At 47.1% G+C, this 21,854-nt stretch overlaps 1 protein-coding gene across 1 annotated transcript; it reads right to left on the reverse strand.

Annotated features, from left to right (window-relative positions):
* Positions 1 to 1,866: 1,866 nt before the first annotated feature.
* On the reverse strand, positions 1,867 to 20,299 carry LOC133370546 (sodium/potassium-transporting ATPase subunit gamma-like). The gene is made up of 6 exons (XM_061597009.1): positions 20,179 to 20,299; positions 6,160 to 6,192; positions 5,836 to 5,910; positions 4,247 to 4,280; positions 4,086 to 4,120; positions 1,867 to 2,632 (listed from the first exon to the last, which is right to left on the reverse strand). Exons 1-6 carry the CDS (start codon positions 20,204 to 20,206, stop codon positions 2,613 to 2,615), a joined length of 225 nt encoding a protein of 74 aa, XP_061452993.1. The 5' UTR covers positions 20,207 to 20,299; the 3' UTR covers positions 1,867 to 2,612.
* Between the last annotated feature and the right edge of the window lie 1,555 nt (positions 20,300 to 21,854).

Here is a 21,854-nt window from a genome sequence, read left to right on the forward strand (position 1 = left end):
GGTTCCAGTCCTAATCAGCCCCACCCAAAACTGATATTTTGAAAGGCATAATAAATGCAACCACCCATTTAACACAGTGGGTTGTGTCCAACATTAGTCATACTCAAGAGCAGGCCTATTGAAATGAACTCCCATGATTAACTGAAGTCCATTCATTTTGCTGGGTCTATCCTGTGTAGGACTTGGTTGGGTATATTAGCCCTTACTTAAGAACATAAGAACATAAGAAGAGCCTGCTGGATCAGGCCAGTGGCCCATCTAGTCCAGCATCCTGTTCTCACAGTGGCCAACCAGGTGCCTGGGGGAAGCCCGCAAGCAGGACCCGAGTGCAAGAACACTCTCCCCTCCTGAGGCTTCCGGAAACTGGTTTTCAGAAGCATGCTGCCTCTGACTAGGGTGGCAGAGCACAGCCATCATGGCTAGTAGCCATTGATAGCCCTGTCCTCCATGAATTTGTCTAATCTTCTTTTAAAGCCGTCCAAGCTGGTGGCCATTACTGCATGTTGTGGGAGCAAATTCCATAGTTTAACTATGCGCTGAGTAAAGAAGTACTTCCTTTTGTCTGTCCTGAATCTTCCAACATTCAGCTTCTTTGAATGTCCACGAGTTCTAGTATTATGAGAGAGGGAGAAGAACTTTTCTCTATCCACTTTCTCAATGCCATGCATAATTTTATACACTTCTATCATGTCTCCTCTGACCCGCCTTTTCTCTAAACTAAAAAGCCCCAAATGCTGCAACCTTTCCTCGTAAGGGAGTCGCTCCATCCCCTTGATCATTCTGGTTGCCCTCTTCTGAACCTTTTCCAACTCTATAATATCCTTTTTGAGATGAGGCGACCAGAACTGTACACAGTATTCCAAATGCGGCCGCACCATAGATTTATACAACGGCATTATGATATCGGCTGTTTTATTTTCAATACCTTTCCTAATTATCGCTAGCATGGAATTTGCCTTTTTCACAGCTGCCACACACTGGGTCGACATTTTCATCGTGCTGTCCACTACAACCGCGAGGTCTCTCTCCTGGTCGGTCACCGCCAGTTCAGACCCCATGAGCGTATATGTGAAATTAAGATTTTTTGCTCCAATATGCATAATTTTACACTTGTTTATATTGAATTGCATTTGTCATTTTTCTGCCCATTCACTCAGTTTGGAGAGGTCTTTTTGGAGCTCTTCGCAATCCCTTTTTGTTTTAACAACCCTGAACAATTTAGTGTCATCAGCAAACTTGGCCACTTCACTGCTCACTCCTAATTCTAGGTCATTAATGAACAAGTTGAAAAGTACAGGTCCCAATACCGATCCTTGAGGGACTCCACTTTCTACAGCCCTCCATTGGGAGAACTGTCCGTTTATTCCTACTCTCTGCTTTCTGCTTCTTAACCAATTTCTTATCCACAAGAGGACCTCTCCTCTTATTCCATGACTGCTAAGCTTCCTCAGAAGCCTTTGGTGAGGTACCTTGTCAAATGCTTTTTGAAAGTCTAAGTACACTATGTCCACTGGATCACCTCTATCTATATGCTTGTTGACACTCTCAAAGAATTCTAATAGGTTACTGAGAGAGGACTTTCCCTTGCAGAAGCCATGCTGGCTCTGCTTCAGCAAGGCTTGTTCTTCTATGTGCTTAGTTAATCTTCTAGAGAAGTTACTTAGTTACTTCTAGAGAAGAAGGGGAAGATGAGTGACAGGGGACCTTTGAACATGTGAGTCTTTCAGATTCCAATTCCACACCACACCCGCACCCCCATAAGTCTCAGAACTTCAAATGTACAAGAGCTCTTGGAGATGGAACTGTTGAGCCCTTTACCACAAACAAAGAAAGAGAGGACAGTTAAGAAAAAACACCCCACATTTATTGACTGGTTGAAGTTTGCTCAATGCGTGGATGAGAGACACGGAGATGTGGATGGTACAGCAAGGAGGAGCTGTGGGCAGCGCCCCCTTGGGGAAGAGGAGAGTATGCCACCAAAGCAAGCCCTCCCTGGCTCATGATTAGTCCCAGGCTGGTCCCATTCTTGGCTCCGCAGGTGACCAAACACCCCTTCCCCCTCCTCATAAAAAGAGGACCCTGGTTTCCAGCACACAGGCAGGATGGCTCTCAGGAGAGTCCCAGTTCCTCTTGTGGCTATCGTGGTCATGGGACTTTTTCACAGCACAGCAGGATGCACAGAAAGAAGCAGCAGCAGCAGCGATGGAGAGTTATAATGCCCAGCAGCAAGGGAGCATTTTTGGGGGGGGCAGCGGATATTTCCCAGAGGGTGGCATCAGGCAGAGTTATTGCAATTTAAAGGGAGCTTTTTGGTGGGGGGTTATAGGAACCAGACTTCAGCAGGGTGGATGCCAGCTAAAACTGACAGGCAGAGGGACCGCACTACCTCATGGCCTGTGTGGCACCCCAACCCCACTCAGGTGCCTGCCCCCATCATGCAATGGAAGCGCAAGAGCTAACTGGTTATAAAATTGCCCCTCCCTTGTCAAGGATAGGAGAGCCCCTCCCCCTCCCGGGCAGTTGGTGCTAAGGTGCCAAGGTCTCAGGAGAAATGTTCCTGGGTGCAGTTCATCCCCCAGACAGTTGGGAGCAGCACAGCTTTGGCATGGCACCTACACATTGCCGGCTGGAGCTGGAAAGAAAAAAAGAGAGAGAGAGAGAGAGAAATGGTGATGGTGGTAAGATGGGGAGAGATAAATCCCAGCTTTCAGGAGCCCTGACAAACAATGTCTCCCTGCAGGCTTCCCAGCTGCTCCAGGAATAGTGCTCTCCGTTCCCATGGCATCACCATAGAGTCCTCAGCATCCTCTGCAACGTCAGCAAACTCCATGGTAACAGAAGGTGGGCGGGAGGTTACCTCAGGTGTGGGAGCTTCAAGCCACTCGCTCTCATACTTTTTCCTCAATGCATCAGCAATGAGAAGATACAGGACAGACAAGCAGACATATTAACATGTGCAAACACACACACACACACACACAGCACAGCCCCTGTTCAACAGGAAGGCCTGTTCTGGCCTTGGTGAAACACACCCTCTGAGTGCTTCCAGACTTGTTGCTGTTCTGCAGGTGGGGGGATTCAATCATGTGCTAGCAAAAACCCAGGCTGGCAGTTAAAGTGGATTTGGTGTTCTGATGCAACTAGCTTGCCTCCCTCCCAAAATCAGACTTTTAAAAATAAGCAATGGGACAATGCCCTGGAAAGTGTGGGGTAATGATTGCTTGATGAAATACTGTCTAACCTCCCCACTGCAGAAAAAAATCAGAATGAAAGTTCAATAAATAGCTGCCATCATCTAACCTCCCTCCAAACAAATCTGGATAAAATATGGCGGTTAAGGAGGACCTCTGGGAGTGGAGGCTAGTCTGTAAGGGCAAATGGGGCTCTGCCCCACCATCCTAATTGGCCCTCAACCAGGCCTCACCTGTCTGCTTTCTTCCTTGCCACTGCTCCAGGGAGTGGCCTGCTTATCAGCTTCCTCCTTAAACTCAATGTTGCCCTTGTAGAACTCAGCAGGAAGGAGGAGGAGGACAAAGCCAGAATTAGTTGGCTCTGTCTGTCATTGGCTCTCACTCCACCTACAGTTGGCCTCCCTGCCTTCTGCACCACAAGTCCCAATGGCAGTAGCAACCAGTGGCTCCAAGTCAGTGGGGCAGTGGAATCCGCTCCGGGTTTAATCCAAACTTCTACGGAGCTGTCCAAGGTGCTGAAATCTATTCCCCAAATAGGTTCAGCACCGTAGATACCGCCTTGAAAGTGGGACTAAAACCTGGGGTGGATACCACCACCCCACTGACATGGAGCCGCCACTGCCCAATGGGTGTCAACCTCCAACTGACCCCTGGGCCACTTTTAGGCGCATACACACACACACACACACAAAGCTGAGCTCCCAACTAGGGTTACATGCACAAACACACCAAAGAGATGAATAACAACAACAACAATAATAAGTTGACAATAATAAGTTATTATTATCATTATTATTGCATTTATATACTGCCCCATAGTTGAAGCTCTCTGGGTGGTTTACAAGAGATCTTTGCCCTGGGCCACCCACCCTCCCAATGTCACATCACACTTACTGGGAGTCTTGCCTGCTGCCCTGTGGTCCGACAGGCTGCAGAAGTAAAGACACAGAAAAGAAACAAGTGAACAGGGGCAAAGGGCACAACATTTGAGAGGGGAGTTGGAGAGTTCAGGAGATGGATGAAGACAAGAGAGGAGGTAGGCAGAAAGCCCCTACCTGGGGTCAGATTTTCTGCACTTGAACTTTCTACCTGCAAAAAGAGAAAAAGGAGCAGAGCATGAGTGGGAAGCCACGTACACTATCCTATCGTCCTTATCTTGTGGGGTGTGATGGATCAAGAGTAATTCATAAATATTAAAACACAAGTGGGGCCTGCAACAAAATTTTGCAGCATAACTTCACCCCGGAAGAGTGCTGTTATTCAGGGATCCAGTCAGCCTTGTGGTGCTGTTCAGGCCTTTCAGTAGGAGAGGAGGATTAGGAGGAGGGAAAGGGAAACACAGAGGAAAGCCTAAATGTGTGTTTATAGGAGGGGGGGGGCTTATATTCTCACAACAATCCTGTGAGGTTAAACTGAAATAGAGGATATGACAGGTGTAGAGATCATAGTTCGGAGGTAGAGCCCATTCCTTGCATGGTGAAGGTCCCAGAGTTCAATCCCTGACATCTTCAGTTAAAAGGATCATGTAATAATAATAATAATAATAATAATAATAATAATAATAATAATAATAAATTATTTGTGAGTCGCCTATCTGGCCAAATTAAGGGCCACTCTAGGCGACGTACATTTCCAATAAAATACAATATAAAACCAATAAAAACATACTCAACCATTAAAAACACCACTCTTTCAAGTGGTCAGCAACATAAAAACCTAACCCTCCCCAGAAGTGCCATAGGCCTGTCTGAACAGCCAGGTTTTTAAGGCTCGGCGAAAGCATATCAAGGAGGGGGCATGGCGAAGATCGAAAGGAAGGGAGTTCCAGAGGGTGGGAGCCACAATTGAAAATGCCCTCTCTCTGGTTCGCACCAGCCTAGCGAAGAGATGTAAGAGATGATGGGAAATGCCTCTGCCTGAGATCCTGGAGAATTGCTGCCAGTTGGGCTAGACAACACAACACTGGACCGGAATTGATAAAAGAGCCTTGGCTTGGTATAAGGCAGCCTTTCCCAACCTTTGCACCCCCAGATGTTTCTGGAAGACAATCCCCATTATTCCTGATCATTGGCCATGCTGGCTGGTGCCGATGGATGTTGTAGTCGAACAATACATGGGGTCCCAAAGGCTGGGAAACGTTGGTATAAGATACCTTCCTATGAGTGGTCCAAGGCTGCCCAGTGAGCTTTGTGGCTGAACAGGGATATGAATGCTAGTCAAAGTCCAACATGCTAGTCGCTGCACCATTGTAGTATCTCATTTATGCTGTTTCTGTTAGTTGGGAGTTGTGAGGGCCCCTGAAGCCTGGAGATACCCAATCACCTTGCCAGCTGTGGCTTCTGGAATTTCCCAAGGCATTGCCTACATGTTTTCTTTTAAGCAGTCTTAAGGGCTAGAAACTTGTTTTAAGAAAGATGCGGGTTTTTTTTAAAAAAACTTCTGATTCCTTTGAGTGATACAGATATCTGTGGTTAAGATGGTCTGTTTGTGGAATACATATAAGATATATCTCTTCCAGGGATCCAGATGAAGTAGCAGAAATGGGAGCTGAGGAAACCTGGGATGGGATGCAGATTGGGAGGCCAGTGTAGGAGCCAAGTAAGGCATAAGAAAAGCATGGATCAAGAAAAAACAAGTGACTCACTCAGTGCTATCAAGATTCCCAGCACAAACATGATGATGGCAAAGATCAGACCCACCATGCGCAGCGTGTCATAGTCTGGAAGAGATATGGGGGGATCAAAAGTGAGATGCTTGTGGAGCCCCCAACACCCAAGTCAAGATGCCTTGGTTGCCAGCCCAGAACCATACCACAAGTCTTGGTCTTCCCTGATATCACCCAGCCTCTGCCACCCCTGCGGCCCAACATCTCAACACACACATCCATACCCAAGTTCCCCTCCTTCTGCTGTGGGACAAAAGGCTCTCAGTCCCAGAAACTGTGCAATGTTTCTACAACATTACTCACCATAGGTGAAGGGGTCCATGTGACTGCTGTTATCTGGGGAGAAAATAGAGAGCAGAGTGAATAACCAAGCCTCATGTGTACAGTATTGCATTTTGTTGGCTGGTGAAGTCATCATGTTGGATAAGGTCACATTCCATAGAATGGGGTTACTACAAATCAATGGCTTAAATAAATGTTACATAGATCCTTCCTGCATAGGTTATTTATCTTTGCGTGGATAGTGTTGTTATACTGTTTAGTCACTAAGTGGCACTAGACCTGTTGTATCTAAGTGGAGTCATGAATTTCCTGTTGCTACCCTCTTCTTATTTAAGAGAAACAATAAAGTTCTTGTCTAGCTTCCTCTAAGTGCCCTCAGTCTACACCTTCCATGACAATCCTTCTGCATTTCTCAGTTTGGAGAGCAAGTCTTGTGAATCTGAAGGACATTTCAGTGCCACTGAAATTAATTGTTCCCTTCAATCTGTTTGATACAAGATTTGTCATGACCCCAGAGTCCAGCAGTGATAAGGACACTGAGTTGGAAGCTACAATCTCACTGCCGAAGAAGATGGACCAGGTTCCTGGCTCTGAATCTGATGCTGGTGTTCAAGACATCATTGAACCCAAAGCTGGCAGGTAGAAGCCCATATCAGAACATAAGCCCAAATGGCCATCTAGTCCATCATTCTGTTCTCACAGTGGCTAACTAGATGCCTATGGAAAGTCTGCAAGCAGGATCCAAGTTCAACAGCACTCTCCCCACTGTATAGCAAGAAATATACAGAGGCATGCCACCTCCATCAGTAGAGATAGAACATGGCCATAAAGGCTAGTACCCTTGATAGCCATGCCCTCCATGAATGTATCTAATCCTCTTTTAACTCCATCAAAGTTGGTGGTCATCACTACATGTCGTGGGAGTGAATTCCTAATAAATCAGGTGCCACAGCACCAGAGCCCACAGAACCAGAACTTTCACAGGCACCTTGCCCTGGGTTCAAGGTACAACGTGCCTCCACATCCTCACCACTCCAACAGTGCAAGGACGTTCTTCAAAAAGAGGGTGAATTGGAGGAGAGTTTCAAAAGGCCTCCATTTACTAGGGCTGTGGACAGCCCCACCCTGATCTACCCCATGACTCCCATCTGGGAAGGGGCCATCAGGCCGAGCCACCATGGGTTGACCCGGGAAGCACATACCCCACCTCAGAACCAATCCCAAATAAGTTCAAGGTTGGGGCTAATGTTGAATTAGGGTAAAAAATGGACCAAGAGCAGAGATCAATTATGCTGGGTGCTGTTTCACAAGCAGCTTTCCTGCAGGAAAGCGAGGGACTACCAGTAACCCACAGCATCTCTCCCTCCACTCAACAGCTGCTGAATGAAAGGAGCGAGTCTGTGTGGTAATGCTTTGTAAAAGGGTTTCCTGCAAGAAAGCCCCCTGCAAAGCAGCACCCACACTCTGTAGGATCTATGCCTCTACTCAGAGGCACTGATCTTATGGAGCAATGCTCAGGCAGGAAGGAGAGCTGCACCATTGGGCCTGTCTTCTTGGGGGGAAAATGCAGCAGGCAGGTCTTCTTCTTCCTGCCTGATGCCCCATCCCCTGGCCTGGATCACTCTGGGCCATCAAATCTGACCCATAGCAATCCATGGCTGTCTCAGCCCAACTCTGCCAAAGCCCAAAAACTTCTGAATAGGCCCAATTTGGCTTGGGACTCAGCCAAATCCGATACACAGCCCTACCATTTATTTCCCACACTTGTTCAAACATGTGGCTCCCCAGGAACTCTCCATGGTGCTGTTGCAGCAAATTGCTCACCAGGAACTCTCCATGGCGCTGCTGGAACAAGTTGCTCACCAGGGGCTCTCTATGGCGCTGTTACAACTGACCTGCTTTGCCGCCTTGTTCCATGGTCTACTCTGCAAGGCCAGAACAGGACACAATTGAAATCTAGCATAAATGGGCTTAAATAGGATTGCTGGGTATTTATCCAGAGACCATTCCTCCAACTTTATAAGAACTGAAGCACTGATATAGTAGTTGTGCTTCTGACTATGGTTTTCCATTCACCCAACTCTTCTGCCCCCCCCCCATTATTGAACAAAGCTATAAGTCATCCTTTACACAGCAAGTGGAAAAAGAGGGCAGGTATAGGGACTAATGGACAGTAGGATGGGAGATGCAATTGCCGCAGTTGCTTTGGATCTTTTAAAAGTACAAACATGTTCTCTTTGTTGACATCTGGCACCACTTCCAGGCCAGGATGTGATTGCTGCCATTGTAAGATGAAGAACACATTTTTCTGGGAATTTACCATTAAGAATCTGACAATATAATATATTTGAACTGAACTGAAATTGGACAGAGTTGCTGGGGTGGGCTGGCGATTATGATGATGAGGTGTGCATATATGCATGCTCAGTAGGAGCATGAGGCATGGAAAGGCTGATATACTGCTAATATCACACAATAATTCCCAACACTATGACGATAAACATACCAGCTCTCTTTGTGTGTATGTGTGTGTAGCAACCCCGGCTGGGAGTCTTTTGCTTCTGTTCCCAAGAAGTTTTGGTACCTGACTTGGAACATTCAAATGGTGCCCCCTCTCCATGGTAAACCATGTGAATAGCTAGCAATTTGACATCCTTTAGCATTGCCTATAATTTGAGGCAGCTGCCTCAATCTGCCCAATTGTTACTTATTTGTTTATCTTCCTACATTTCTATCCTGTTTCTTTACCATCATTGAACCCAAGGTGTCTCCCATCCAAACACTTCCAGACCCAAACCTGCTTAAGCTTCAGCAATGGGGTGACCTCGTGTTCCTTCAGACCAAACCCCAGCATCTAATGATAGGACCTAATGGTAGGACCAGCACTGATTCTCCAAACAGTAGCCTAGGACCACATTGGGTTGTATCTTCTAATAATATCATTCTGGTTGCTGCCTCTGAGTTGGGAATGTGATTCCAGTCCCATGTATGCCCTGAAAAAGTATGGTGCATGATCAGGGGGAAGTAAACACTTTAAAAGAGAGTACCTCTTTCTAGAGTACAGAAAAGTTTTTGGTTGTGGTTTGAGTGCTCTCTTGAAGAAAACACAGAAGGGACATCCCACTGTACTGCAACCTGTTATCAAGTCTAATTTCACCTTGAATGGATCGTGAAGGTCCTACCCTTCGTATGCAGAGACATAGCTAAACTACACATTAAAACTAGTTTCTAGATCTGTTTAACAGCCATAGCTCCCAACCAAGGAACTCTGGGGACTGTAGCTCTGTGAAGGGTAGCTCTGTGAAGGGTCTGGCTTCTCTTAACACAGACTTCTCAACACCTTCCAGCCAACTCCCACAATAATTCAAAAGCCTCAACAGCAAAAACCAGTTTCAATGAGGCCTTCATTTTGCAATGTAGGCGCACCCTAAAAATGATTCAGACAGCCCTGTCAAGAGAGTACAGAATGAGATTGACTCAGCAGGGAGTCCAGGAAAGGGGGGGCAGCTGACAAACAACAGTCAATTCTTTAGCATGGGGCCATTGCTCACTGGCAGAGCATCTGCTTTGCAGGCAGAAGGTCCCAGGTTCAGTCCTTGTCATCTTCAGTGAAAAGGATTAAATGGCAGGTGAGGGGAAAAGACCAGTCTGCCTGTGAACCTGGACAGCTCCCTACCAATCAGAATAGGCAAATAGTCTGAGCTGGTATAAGGCAGTTTCCTCTGTTCCTTTGGTGGTCTCAGGCCAGACCTGAACTCAGAAGAAGCTACTTTTGGCACGAGCACTGTGGGGACCCACCAAATTTATTTGTGCCAAGAGCCATCACCATCGGATGTCTAGGTCCTCCCCACCTAAGGACTGGAAAATGGAGACTGCCAGCCTCTAGCACAGTGCTTTTCAATCAATGGGGTGTGCCCCCTTGGGGGGCATATGAAGATCTCATGTGTGTGTGTCTGTTTCCAAAATAATATGTACCATATACGGACATCATGGGTGCACAGTGGTTACGCATTAACTCATGAGTAATGGGGCATGTGATAATTGAAGTCAACTCTGAAATTTATACAAAATACAAAATGAGAAAATATCAGCAGTTGCAGCTTCTCCTGATACATCGTTATACTCATGCAATCGGCTGCATCCCTGGTACAGTTGGAATTTCATGGGCATGAGTGGGGTTGAAGCACACACACCCTGATTTCCATTAGCCTTGCCCCCTTCTCCCATTCTTAAGGTGAGCTGGGCAGATAGTCCCCCCTCCCAAAAAAACACACCAAACACCACTTATGCCCTCTTAAAAGCAGAGCTCAGCCCCATCATTCTGGGTTTTTAAAGCAAGGCCTGGTTCCTCTTCCTTCTGCCTCATGATAAAACAAGACCCCCAACTACCACCATCACATGCACATGTGATTCCTTCTCTCTGTCGCCCCCGGGCCCGGCCCAACTTAAATCTATCTGCTGACTATAGGTAGAGAGGGGCCTCCGGAGTGCTTGATGCAAGATTGAGGGCGGTTGCTGCAGCAGGCGGCGCAGGGACTGCGGATGAATAATGCAAACTCCAATGCAGGGGATGGGAAAGTTGCCATGGAGACAGGCCACTGCATAGCCGGGCGGAGCGTCTTAATCCGCTGCCAGGGCTAGGAGGGGGCAGCTGAGGAGACAGGATGCTCGCGCAGGGAGCCACCCAGCGGGCGCCTCGCCAGGAAGCTTTCCCGGGCAGGGCGCCTTCTGCTCCCTACGGCGAAACAGCCGCAGTTCCCCTCCGGTTTCAAACGGCCCCGCCCGTTGAGGACCGGTTGCCGGAGGGCTCCGACGGTGCCCTCTCGGGTGCCCCCAGCGCTCCCCCCATGCCCTTTCCTCCCGCTTTCAGAAAGCCTCAGCAACGCCCCCCACCCACCCAGGAAACCGACAGGGCCAGACTGGAGCCTGAGGCAGCGGTCCAGGCTCGCCCACCACTGAGGCAGCAGGTTTCCCAGAAAGTTCTGGAAGCAGGCCAGGGAAACACCCTGTGCAGATGGGCAATAACCGAGACGGCCGCAGTGATAAAGGGAGAGAGATGCTTATTAAGCTGAGTGGCATTTCTCGCTCTCTCCCACCCCCCACCCCCCACCGCAAACCTCCTGGCACAGTCAGGCCAAGGCAGGCCATTGGCGCTCTCCCTCCTCGCCCCCGCCGCCTTGCCCACAGTCGTCTCTAAATCAGTAGGGTAGTGGCAAATCCAGAAGTGCTGGGTCCCTTCATGTTAGTCACCACCATGCCCCTCCCCCCTCTTTTGCTGCTGTTGAGAATGAAATCCTTGTCAATGCCTTTTCCCATAACTGACATTGCTAGAAGCCAATAAACATGAAAGGGAGCGTGTTAGCTACTGAGAAGAGTCTTCTCAGTGGCTGACTTACCTCCTTTCACTCTGATTGGCTCCAGGCAGCAGGAAAGGACAAGGACTCTTCCTTTCATACTGATTGGCTCACAGGATGCTGGAGACATAGGGACCCTCCTCTCAAAAAAGTAAAGGGTCTAAGACACACATCCTGAGACTCTGGACAAGTACCACCCTGCTCTAAAGGGAGGCTCATTCTCTGCAGTGCTGTAGATGCCTAGAAATTCAGTTTAAGTGCTGACCTGATTCAGAGTATGGGATGGAAGGCTGGAAGGTGGGGGGAGGGATGGCTCCAGGCCAGCCCCTCAATAGTCCTTGAAGCAAACAAAATATTTTTTTTCTAGCTGGCACACTCACTGGCAGAGGTCCAGGTTGGGAATGGTTCGGGATTGCGAGCAGGTAGAGATGCACCTCTGAATCTGAAAGCAGCCTCAGGCCAGAACAGCCACTGATATATAGTAATAGGTGTTAGTGGTGCAATTGCCACTTTTTTTTTCTGAGCTAGACTGCACCAGTGATTAGCCACAGAGCTCATTTTCAGAAAGCCAGGGCTTGGCCCTAGAACAATGAAGACAAGAGTGACTCTAAGCATGCACAGAGTGCCTTTCCCTCACCAGTGACTAATCTCACTCTCAGCCAGCCATGTAGGCATAGGTGGAAAAGTTTCCAGGACAGAGAGCATGACTTTAGACACAGCTACGCAATATAAATATAGACCAGCCTGTAAATAATGTGGCTTCCCCTAAGGATTCTGGGAATAGTAGTTTTCTGAGGGTGCAAGGAGCTCTTTGTTAGAGATGACAATGCATCTTCAAATTGAACTATAGTCCCAGAATTCACTGATTGGTAATCATGACAGTGAAGCAGGCTTGAAACCAGTTTAAATGTGCACTCCATACTTGAGTCTGGACCCCATTTTAAAATTAAGCAAATTCTTTGTATGGGAACTAGTTTTGGATTTAAAGAAATAGGTTCAAGTTAGAGCTGAAATAAAAGTGGGAGAAGGGTTATTCTCAAACATGAATTTGGATTGGTTTACACACACACCCCCGTCTGATTATTTTCTGTTATGGACACTGTTGGATCTTAGTTTTCAAGGTGCAAAAATACTTTAGCAAGAATTCTTGTTTTTGCCTTAAAATTCACTTACAAAAGTTAAAGTTGTTTTAAATATCCTTTTCATTTGCATTTTAAATTCAAAACTAGATCATCTGAACTTAAAAAAAATCAAATATGAATTTGGACGTGTTAGTAACTTCAATTTTACGTGATATTTCATAGCTTAAATGGTCAGCCATGGGTTCACAAGGTGGCCCAGGAGAGCTCACTACAGCTTGACTTCTCCATCTCTAAAATGGGAGTAATAATGAAAGAAGTAGTTTACAGGCTTACGAGGCTTAGATATGGATTGCAAAGTGCTTCACATAAGTAATACATAAATTATGAGTCATTAATATTATTCTGCACAATAGTGTCTCCTTGAGATTGTTGATATTACAAGAACTTTGGTGGAGGAACCAGCCTATTTTTCATGTTATAAACAAGTACCAACAATTGTTACTAGATAGGTTCCAAAGAGGATCAGTTATGGAACAGACATATTTGGGGGAATTTGACTGTTATTTGTTTCTTTGTTACTTGAATTTATATGCCACTTTTCCATATAAATATGCTCAAAGTGGCTTACAATAACAGAAAAATGCAAATGACATCAATAGCAATCAATTCAAAAACAATAGTTTCAAATCATTTCAAAACATAAGAATCTAACAATAACTCCAGTTGATTACCTAAACATTATCACATTTAAAGTCATCATAAAAACATCATAAAACAAGCTATCAATCAGTTAAAAATATCAAATTAATAAATATAACATTTCAATAATAATCACATAACATTCCAATACAAAAGCATAAGAAAACCTTTTTTGTCACTCTAGCATTGATGACAGAGTCTCCACTGATGGCTGCTGTTGTTATATGAAGACTCCATGTTCAAAGGCAGACTAACTCGGGGCACCAGTGGCTGGAGAGAACCCACAGTGGGAGAAGGCTACTGCTTGTAGGCTCCCCCAAAAAGCAGCCAGACGGACGCTGCAGAAAGGCAAGACGCTAGACAAGGCAGCGCCTTGGTTGAGTCCCTGACATAACAGAGCACCCAGGGCTCACACAAACACTCCCTGGAATGTCTGATGTGGCGGCGGCAGCACCCCCCAGCATCCCCACTCCGTCACTTGTTGCCCCACCCATCTGCACAGGCTCCATGACATGGCGACTGTAGGCAGGTGGGCAGACTGGCAACCTTGTGTGGGCATATAAGGACACATGCTTCCAGGTGAGACAGAACTCTCCATCAGGCAGATTGAAGAGATCTGACACACAAAAGCTTGCATACTTTCCAAGAAGGTGCCTCTGTTTGTCAAGACCACGCATATGTGACAGCTCCTAGGCTTCTCTGCTGGCAAAAAAGCAAAAAACAAATAGCAGAAATGCAAGAGGAGGCCTCCTTTGATGTCACAAGGCATGTCCTCACGGTCAGTTATTGCAAATTTCCAAAACCTTTAATACTCTTTATACCACCCTTTTTGTCCACACAATCAAGGTGGCTGAGAATGCACCTGTCCTGACCCCATTACAAATTATATTTATGTGTTCAATAGCTATGGATGATAACTGTGAAAACAAAATCTAGGAGTTCGGCAATTCACATTCCAAGCCTCTACTCAGAAATAAATCCTATTGAGTTCATTTCCCAGGTAAGCAGGTATAGTATTGCAGCCTAAATTAAAAACAAGCAAAACATGATCCTGTGAAAACCTCAGACGAGTGTTCCCTACCAAAATTAGTGTATATGTCAATCTCTGAATTCACATGGAATTTATTTCCTACCTGTTTCCCCTAGCCAATGCAGATTTGGATCAATCTCTGACTTTACAGTTTTGCAGGCTGACTAAATGTGCCAAGGGGAGGGGGGCAGTGTCTTCTGAAAGGATGAGCAAGAAGGACTTTCTCAAACTTTACACAAGTAATTTTCAAAGTGTAGGCAGCCTGGGATTGTAAGGGTTCCAAAAGGTGGTATTTATTTTACTCATTTTGGATACTCTGTTCATAGGGTTTCATCGACTTGAAGGCACATAACAACAACAACATTTTACTCATGGGGTGGGGTGGGGGTGGAGAGGACTCTACCAATGGAGTAGTAGCCACAATCTAGCTGGGCATTCATGAAAAACACAAACATGTGTATATACACACCATACATTTCAAGCACATTTAAAGTACATTATTTCCCCCAAAGAATCCTGGGAACTATAGTTTAGCCTTCACAGAACAACAATTCTGAGTGCCCTTAACAAACTACTGTTCCCAGGATTCTTTGGGGAAAATAATGTGCTTGAGATGTATGGTGTGTACGCAGCTACAGCCAGTGATTGCATTCTTAAATTCAGGAATCTGATGCATGCTTCTTCTATGTCTAGGGATCACTTTGCCCATTTCAGTTTTTTTTAGGTGCACACCTAAGATGTTTTAAATGCATACCTAAAAATATAAAGAATGTATGCAACAAACCCTTGCATCGGGAAGGCCCTAGGACAGTGGTAGAGCATCTGCTTTGAATACAGAAGGTCCCAAATTCAATTCCTGGCATCTCCAGGTAGGGCTGGAAGAAACTCGTGTCTGAACCCATGGAGAGCTGCTGCTAGTCAGTACATTAGACTGACCTACATGGACCAATGGTCAGATCAGTTGCCAAGGAGCTGTGATTGGCTGAATCACCCTGTTGACTGTTACAAAATATATAAATTCACCTCCCCAGTCTGCGTGCAGGAAAGCACATCGCTTTGGCCTGGGCAGAGGGCTCTTTGATCATGGGGAGGAAGGGAAGCGTTGTGGACTGCAGCAGGCAGGCATGCATGGAAAAAAACCCCAACACACTATACACCTGCCTCATTGCATGGACACACACCTTTCCTGGTACAACATGCAGACCATTGGCTGATCAAAAAGCCCCCTCCTCACAGCACAGCTTATTCATGAACATATCCTGACATAAGGTCATAGTTCTATAGTGTAATATAATGACATATCACAGGAGATTTGGGCACATTTTGATTATATGTGAAATACATGCTTGCTTGCTACCTACACTCATTCACCCTTCACACACGATGTTCCACCTACACTGCCTGATGACTACTATCCCATTGATGAAACTGCAGGTACGCCGGCTGTTGAATCATGTGGAGGAGGGGGATATAGAAAGCTTCCTTATACTGAGTCAGGCCACTGGTCCCCATACTTCAGTATTGTTTACACTGGCTGGCAGTGGCTACCAAGGTTTTCAGACAGGGACTGAACCCAGGGCCTTCTGCATGCAAAGCACAGAATCATAGAACAGAAGAGCTGGAAGGAGCCTACAAGGCCATTAAGTCCAACCCCCTGTTCAATGCAGGAATCAAAGCATACTTGACAAGTGGCTATCCAGGTGCCTCTTGAATGCCTCCAGTGTTGGAGAATCCACCACCTCCCTAGGTCATTGGCTCCATTGTCATACTGCTCTGTTAGGAAGTTTTTCTTGACGTTCAGTCGAAATCTGGCTTCCTGTAACTTAAGCCTGTTATTCTGTGTCCTGCACTCTGGAACGACCAAGAAGAGATCCTGGGCCTTCTCTGTGTGGCAACCCTTCAAGTACTTGAAGAGTGCTATCGTATCACCCCTCAGTCTTCTCTTTGCAAAGCTAAATATGCCCAGTTCTTTCAGTCTCTCCTTATAGGGCATTGTTTCCAGTCCCCTAATCATCCTTGTCGCCCTCTTCTGAACCTGTTCCAGTTTGTCTGCATCCTTCTTAAAGTGCAGCGTCGCTCTGCCACTGAACCACAGCCCTTGCCCTTCCCCAAGGGCTACAGAGACCCTTTATTGTACAGTCCGAATGCAATACACATTTTACATTAGCCCTATACACATGATCCCACTCCCCAAGTGTTATCTGAATATACGAAGGAGGAGAGAGAGTGTGCATGACACACACACACACACCAGCCTATCTCCTCCCCAAGAGTTGTGCATTCAACATTAGTGGAAAGGGACCATACATATGCACAGTTGTAATGGGTTTAAATCATAAACTGGATGAAGCATATGAAAAGAGCTTAGATTTGATTTGATTGTGTAACTAGATAGGGCTCAGTGTAAACCTCATACTTAAAACACATTCAAGAAGATATTCCCGAATCATTATTCACATTTGTGTGGGGGGGGGGAATGTATATATGAGGTATGTTTGGTGAAGGTAGAAGAGTTAGTTCCCTGTAGGCCCTATGTATGGCATCAATCCAGTCACAGGCCTTAAGATCAATAAAACAAGAGGCGTGATGGTGAAATCTTGTTTTAGAGCAAGGCAATTATGAACAGAACTGGGGAAGGGAGCCCTAAAACTGCGAGAAGCAGAAATCCAAGCATTTATGGATATCACTCCAAGAACAGGCAGTGCTTGAATTACAGAGACGGAGACAGCTTGTCCCCCTTAGCTTTTTTAATGGCCATCTTAGCTTCCCTTTTTAGAAATCTATTGAGGGGGCATGATTGGGCTAAAATTGGAGGAAGTCAGCGGTGGGGCTTCCTAATTTCGTTAAGGATGCCCCTACTCCCCACCACCACCACCACCAGGAATCTGAGTAGTGCTAGTCAGAATCAGGTGGATCTGATGGGACCAAAGTGCCCAACTGCATGGTGCAGGAGTCTTGTCTACATACAGCTGTGCATGCAAAAGGCCCTCTCCATATGTAGCACCATATGTGTGGCCACTAAGGGAGAACATGGCCAGTGGACGTGCTCAGTGTTTGGTATACATGTGGGGAGGGGGAATGTCTTCATGCCCCTGTTGTCAAATGTTCTACCTTTAGCACCTAATACCTATATAGGGTTTCCGATCATGTATTATCCTTATTACCCATGGGATCGCAGATCATCCACCACAACCAACCTCAAAATACACAAGATAAACTAGACACCAGAACCATGCACATTTGCATGCACAGAATATCAGATTTTACTCTCTCACAAACACCCACTCAATATAACATACACACCAGGAAGAAAATGTCATTCACACATACACACACAAATAACAGATGGTACAGCATATACACACACAATCACACCATCTGCACACAGCCTGGAACTTCACACACACACACACGCAATATAGGACTCATGCATATTAACAATGGGTTATTTTCAACTAACTTCGACTCAGAGTAGATCCATTGACAGCCGAGACAAACTTAGGTTAATTTTAATGAGTCTACTTGGAGTAAAAAATAGCTGACTGCAACCCATAGCCAGGAGAACACCATATACACAGCTAAGCTACAGTTGACAATGACATACCAGCCCAGACCATCTTAAATGGAAGGCTACCGGGAAGAGGGAAGAGACGAGTGAATGTAATTAGGGAGAGTGAGATGTCAAGGAGGCTGTAGCTCCATTCAGACCTCCCACCAAACCATGGTTTGCACCAACTATTATTTAGAACCTTGAGTTTCCAAACATACAAACTATGGTTCAGAATGGCTCGCCTGCTTTCATTTTCTGTCTGCTCAGTACTTCCTCTCTAGATGCAGTGGCAGTTGGAGGTGGAACAACTGTGATTCATCAATCTGGACATCATACCAAGCCATAGTTTCTGCACATCATGGTTTGCAAAACCATTTCAAACCATGGTTTCCAATTCTGATCTTCACAACATGGTTTCTCAATTTGGGTATCATGGCAAACTATGACAAATGTTCTCCAACCATGGCTTAACATGGTGTCTGAATGGAGCCTTTGGATGTGTGGGCAAGAGGGGCCAAAGTTCAAAGATAGAGCACATGCTTTGCTTTCACAAGGGTCCCTGGCTCAATCCCCAATATTCCCAGTTTCAAAGGACTCAGGGAGCAGGTGATGGAAAAAATCTCTGCTGGAGATCATAGGGATCTGCTGCCAGTCAGAGTTGATGATACTGAACTGGATGGATAAATAGCCTGACATGGTATAAAGCAGCTTTGTGTATGGGTGTGTGTATTTGTGTGCACGCTGCTGTATACACACCATTCACTGAAAGCACATTGAAAGCACACTATTTCCCCCAATGAATCCTGGGAACTGTAGTTTTCAGTGCTGGGAACTATAGCTCTGTGAGCACTAAACTGCAGTTCCCAAGATTCTTTAGGATAAATAATGTGCTTTTAGTGTATTTTAAATGTATGGTGTGTATGCAGCCAGTCAGCACACTTTCCCAATACTTATGTCATACATACAAGTGATATCAACTACAACAATTTCCCCAGTGTCTCTCTCTCTCTCTCAGGCCACACACACACACTGCTCTGCACCACCAGCTCAGCCACAACTCTTGACACTGTTACCTTGCCGCAAACACAACCAACTCGACCCCGTCAGCTCTGCACAAACTGCCTCTTTCCTCCCCTCCCATCAAACCAACCCCAGCACCCCTCCTTTTGCAAAGGAAGGCATCAAGGCATCCAGGACCCCCCACACACACCTGAGCCGGCCAGCATTCTGGTCCTTCCCGTCCTGTCAGTCAAACAGAAGCTGCAGAAGCTGATTACTTCAGGCTTCCAAGGACTGCAGTGAGCCGGGCAACATGCTGTGTGACTGCAACCCCACACACCCCACACACCCCACACACACTCAGCCCCTGCAGCAACAGCTGAGGGGGGGACCACAGAGGAAGAGGGGGGAGGAGAGAAGCAGCTTCACGCACCTGCCTCTGCAGTTTCCAATTAACCAACAGCCCTCCCCACCCCTACAGCTACTAGAAAGGAAAAGATGGTTCGAACGTTGCCCAAACTGCACCTGCGGTCTCACAGCGAAGGACCCCAAAGCACCAGCGAGCCTCAACCCATCCCAGCACCCTTTTGCAGATTTCCTTGGAAGGGGCCTCCAGCCCCGCTGAGTTCCATAGGCCTGTCTCCCAAAGCCACTTCCTCCCAAGGGCTCGGCAGCCTTCAAGATGCAGGCGCAGGTGCACTCCCGCCCCTCTCCCCCCTCTCCCCCCTCTCCCCCCTTAAGCTGCGAGGAAGGGGAGGTGGGGTGAAGGGAGAGTTTGGCGCAGCCCGGATTAGCTCGCGAAAGACGCGCATTTTTTTATTTTTTATTTTTTTGCCAAATCGGAACTTCCTCCATCTGCCGGCGCCGCTCCGGTGTGACTCTGGAGCAGCTGCCGCAGCTCTTGATTCGCGGCTCTTTTAGACTGCAACTCGTTTTGCCCGGAGAGGGGTAAGTGGGGCTTCCTTGGGAGTAAAACGCGCATAGGATCGGGGAGGATTTTTTGTGAGAGATGGTCTCCTCTCAGTGACCCACCGTTCTTCCGCCTCTCGTGCGAACAGGACGTCTAAAATTCCGGGTTTTCGATGATCCGACCCCCCCCCGCCCCCACTTCAAAAAGCAAGAGAGCGGGCAACTAGCCACCCCCCCGCCAAATTCCTTCTTGCCTCTCACTTCCAAGGAAGCTTCCTCCTGTTCCCCCCTTCAATCCTATGCAAGAGGCGGATGGACTAGATGAGCTTGTGAGGTCCCGACTTCGAAGCCCCCCATCACCCAGTCCTTGCTCTGTCACCCTCGAGTTGGGGAGAATGTTGAGGGGGGGGATCTCACCATGAAAAAGCGTCGCGGGGGTAGCCATGGTGCTGGATGTGGCGACGCAGCTACTCCTCTTAGCGGGTCCGATCCGTAGCCAAGAGCTAATGCGGCACAGCCCGGCTGGGAGGGAAAACGAAGACTGGCGCGAAGCTGCGGGGTTGGTGTGTGGGTTTTTTTTCCCCCTTCCTTTTCTCCCCTCCCTCCCCCTCTCTTCGCTCCACGTGGGGAGGGATTGGACCAGTGGAAATGAGAGGAGGATCAACGCGGGAGGGGGGAGGGGGAGGAAACCTCAGATCTTTGACCTGTTTGATTCACATTTCAAGTGCCAGGTTCGAGGCCCCTTAGGCAAGGGAACGTTCCACCTCCCAAAATCACACCTCCTCTCTCCACCCCAACAAGAGGCAGCGCTGGCCTTTAAGTTAGGTTTGCGGGGGGGGGGGGTGTTAAATGAGTTTAGATTAATTTATATCCCGCTTTTCCACAGTGTGTGGGCCCTGTGTCCAAAGTGGTTCCCAAAGCGGACTGGGTGACCTTGGGCCAGTCGCTCTCTCTCAGCCTAACCTACCTCACAGGGTAGTTGTGAGGGTAACATTGGGAGGGGGAGAACCATGTCTGTATACCACCTTGAGCTCCTTGGAGGAAAGGCAAGATAAAAATTAATAAATAAAAATTAACAGTCAAACAAACAAACCCTAAGCATGCCTTTATTTAAAAAAAATGGGGGCAAAACATTCTTGGACTAAAGAAATGGGGCATTCAAAGACAAAAGCAGGCTCAGAATTAACAGGGGGGGAAAAACTCAATGTGCCCTCATCCAATAAGCACCCCAGGCACATCAGCAGCCTGAACAGTGTGAGGAGGTACATGTGGCTGGTGCTGGCCTCCACACTGCGCCACTTCCAGTCAAGTAGACATGGGTGCATGGAGGGGGGTAAAGCTAGTTACCCGACATACTCCCACATTGTGGCAGCAAAAATGGCGAAGGGGCCAGCAAGAAAGAAAGAAAGAAAGAGAAAGAAAGAAAGAGAAAGAAAGAAAGAGAAAGAAAGAGCTGTGATGGATCAGGCCAATGGCCCATCTAGTCCACCATCTTGTGCTCATGGTGGCCAACCAGATGGCCATGGGTCTACAAGGAGGACCTGAATGCAAGAGTACTCTCCCCTCCTGAGGTTTCCAGCAGCTGGTACAGGAGGGCCCCGCTTTACAGCATTCCGCTAATACAGCGGTTGTGAATTGTAGAAAGACCCCGCTCTACAGCGCTTGTTCCGCTTTTATTGTGTTTTTTTGCTGCCGGGCGCCATTTTGGTCACTGAAAGTCAATGGGATCCACATTACAGTGGTTTTCGCTTTACAGCGGGGGTCCGGAACTCTATTTCTCCTTTTCATCTTCTACAGGTGAGTCTGTCGACGTGCTGAACCGATGCCTAGCTGCAACAATGGACTGGATGAGAGCTAACAAACTGAGGCTTGATCCAGACAAGACTGAGATGCTGCTGGTGGGTGGTTCTCCTGACCGGTTGGGGGATGTTCGACCTGTTCTGGATGGGGTTGCACTCCCCCTGAATGAGCAGGTTCGTAGTTTGGGAGTCCTTTTAGAATCATCCCTGTCACTCGAGGCTCAGATAGCCTTGGTGGCAAGGGGTGCTTTTTACCAGCTTCGGCTGGTGGCCCAACTACGCCCCTATCTGGAC

This window comes from Rhineura floridana, chromosome 15 (genome assembly GCF_030035675.1).
Source record: "Rhineura floridana isolate rRhiFlo1 chromosome 15, rRhiFlo1.hap2, whole genome shotgun sequence".
Taxonomy (NCBI): domain Eukaryota; kingdom Metazoa; phylum Chordata; class Lepidosauria; order Squamata; family Rhineuridae; genus Rhineura; species Rhineura floridana.

Bases quoted from the DNA above. Each gene is read 5' to 3' on its own strand.
- LOC133370546 (XM_061597009.1), bottom strand. From the start codon at position 20,206: ATGGCTACCCCCGCGACGCTTTTTCATG. The intron at 5,911-6,159 runs GTGAGTAATGTT...TATCTCTTCCAG, and splicing joins CATGGACCCCTTCACCTATG to ACTATGACACGCTGCGCATG. The intron at 2,633-4,085 runs GTAAGTGTGATG...TTTTCTTTCCAG, and splicing joins GGCAGCAGGCAAGACTCCCA to CTCCAGCCGGCAATGTGTAG.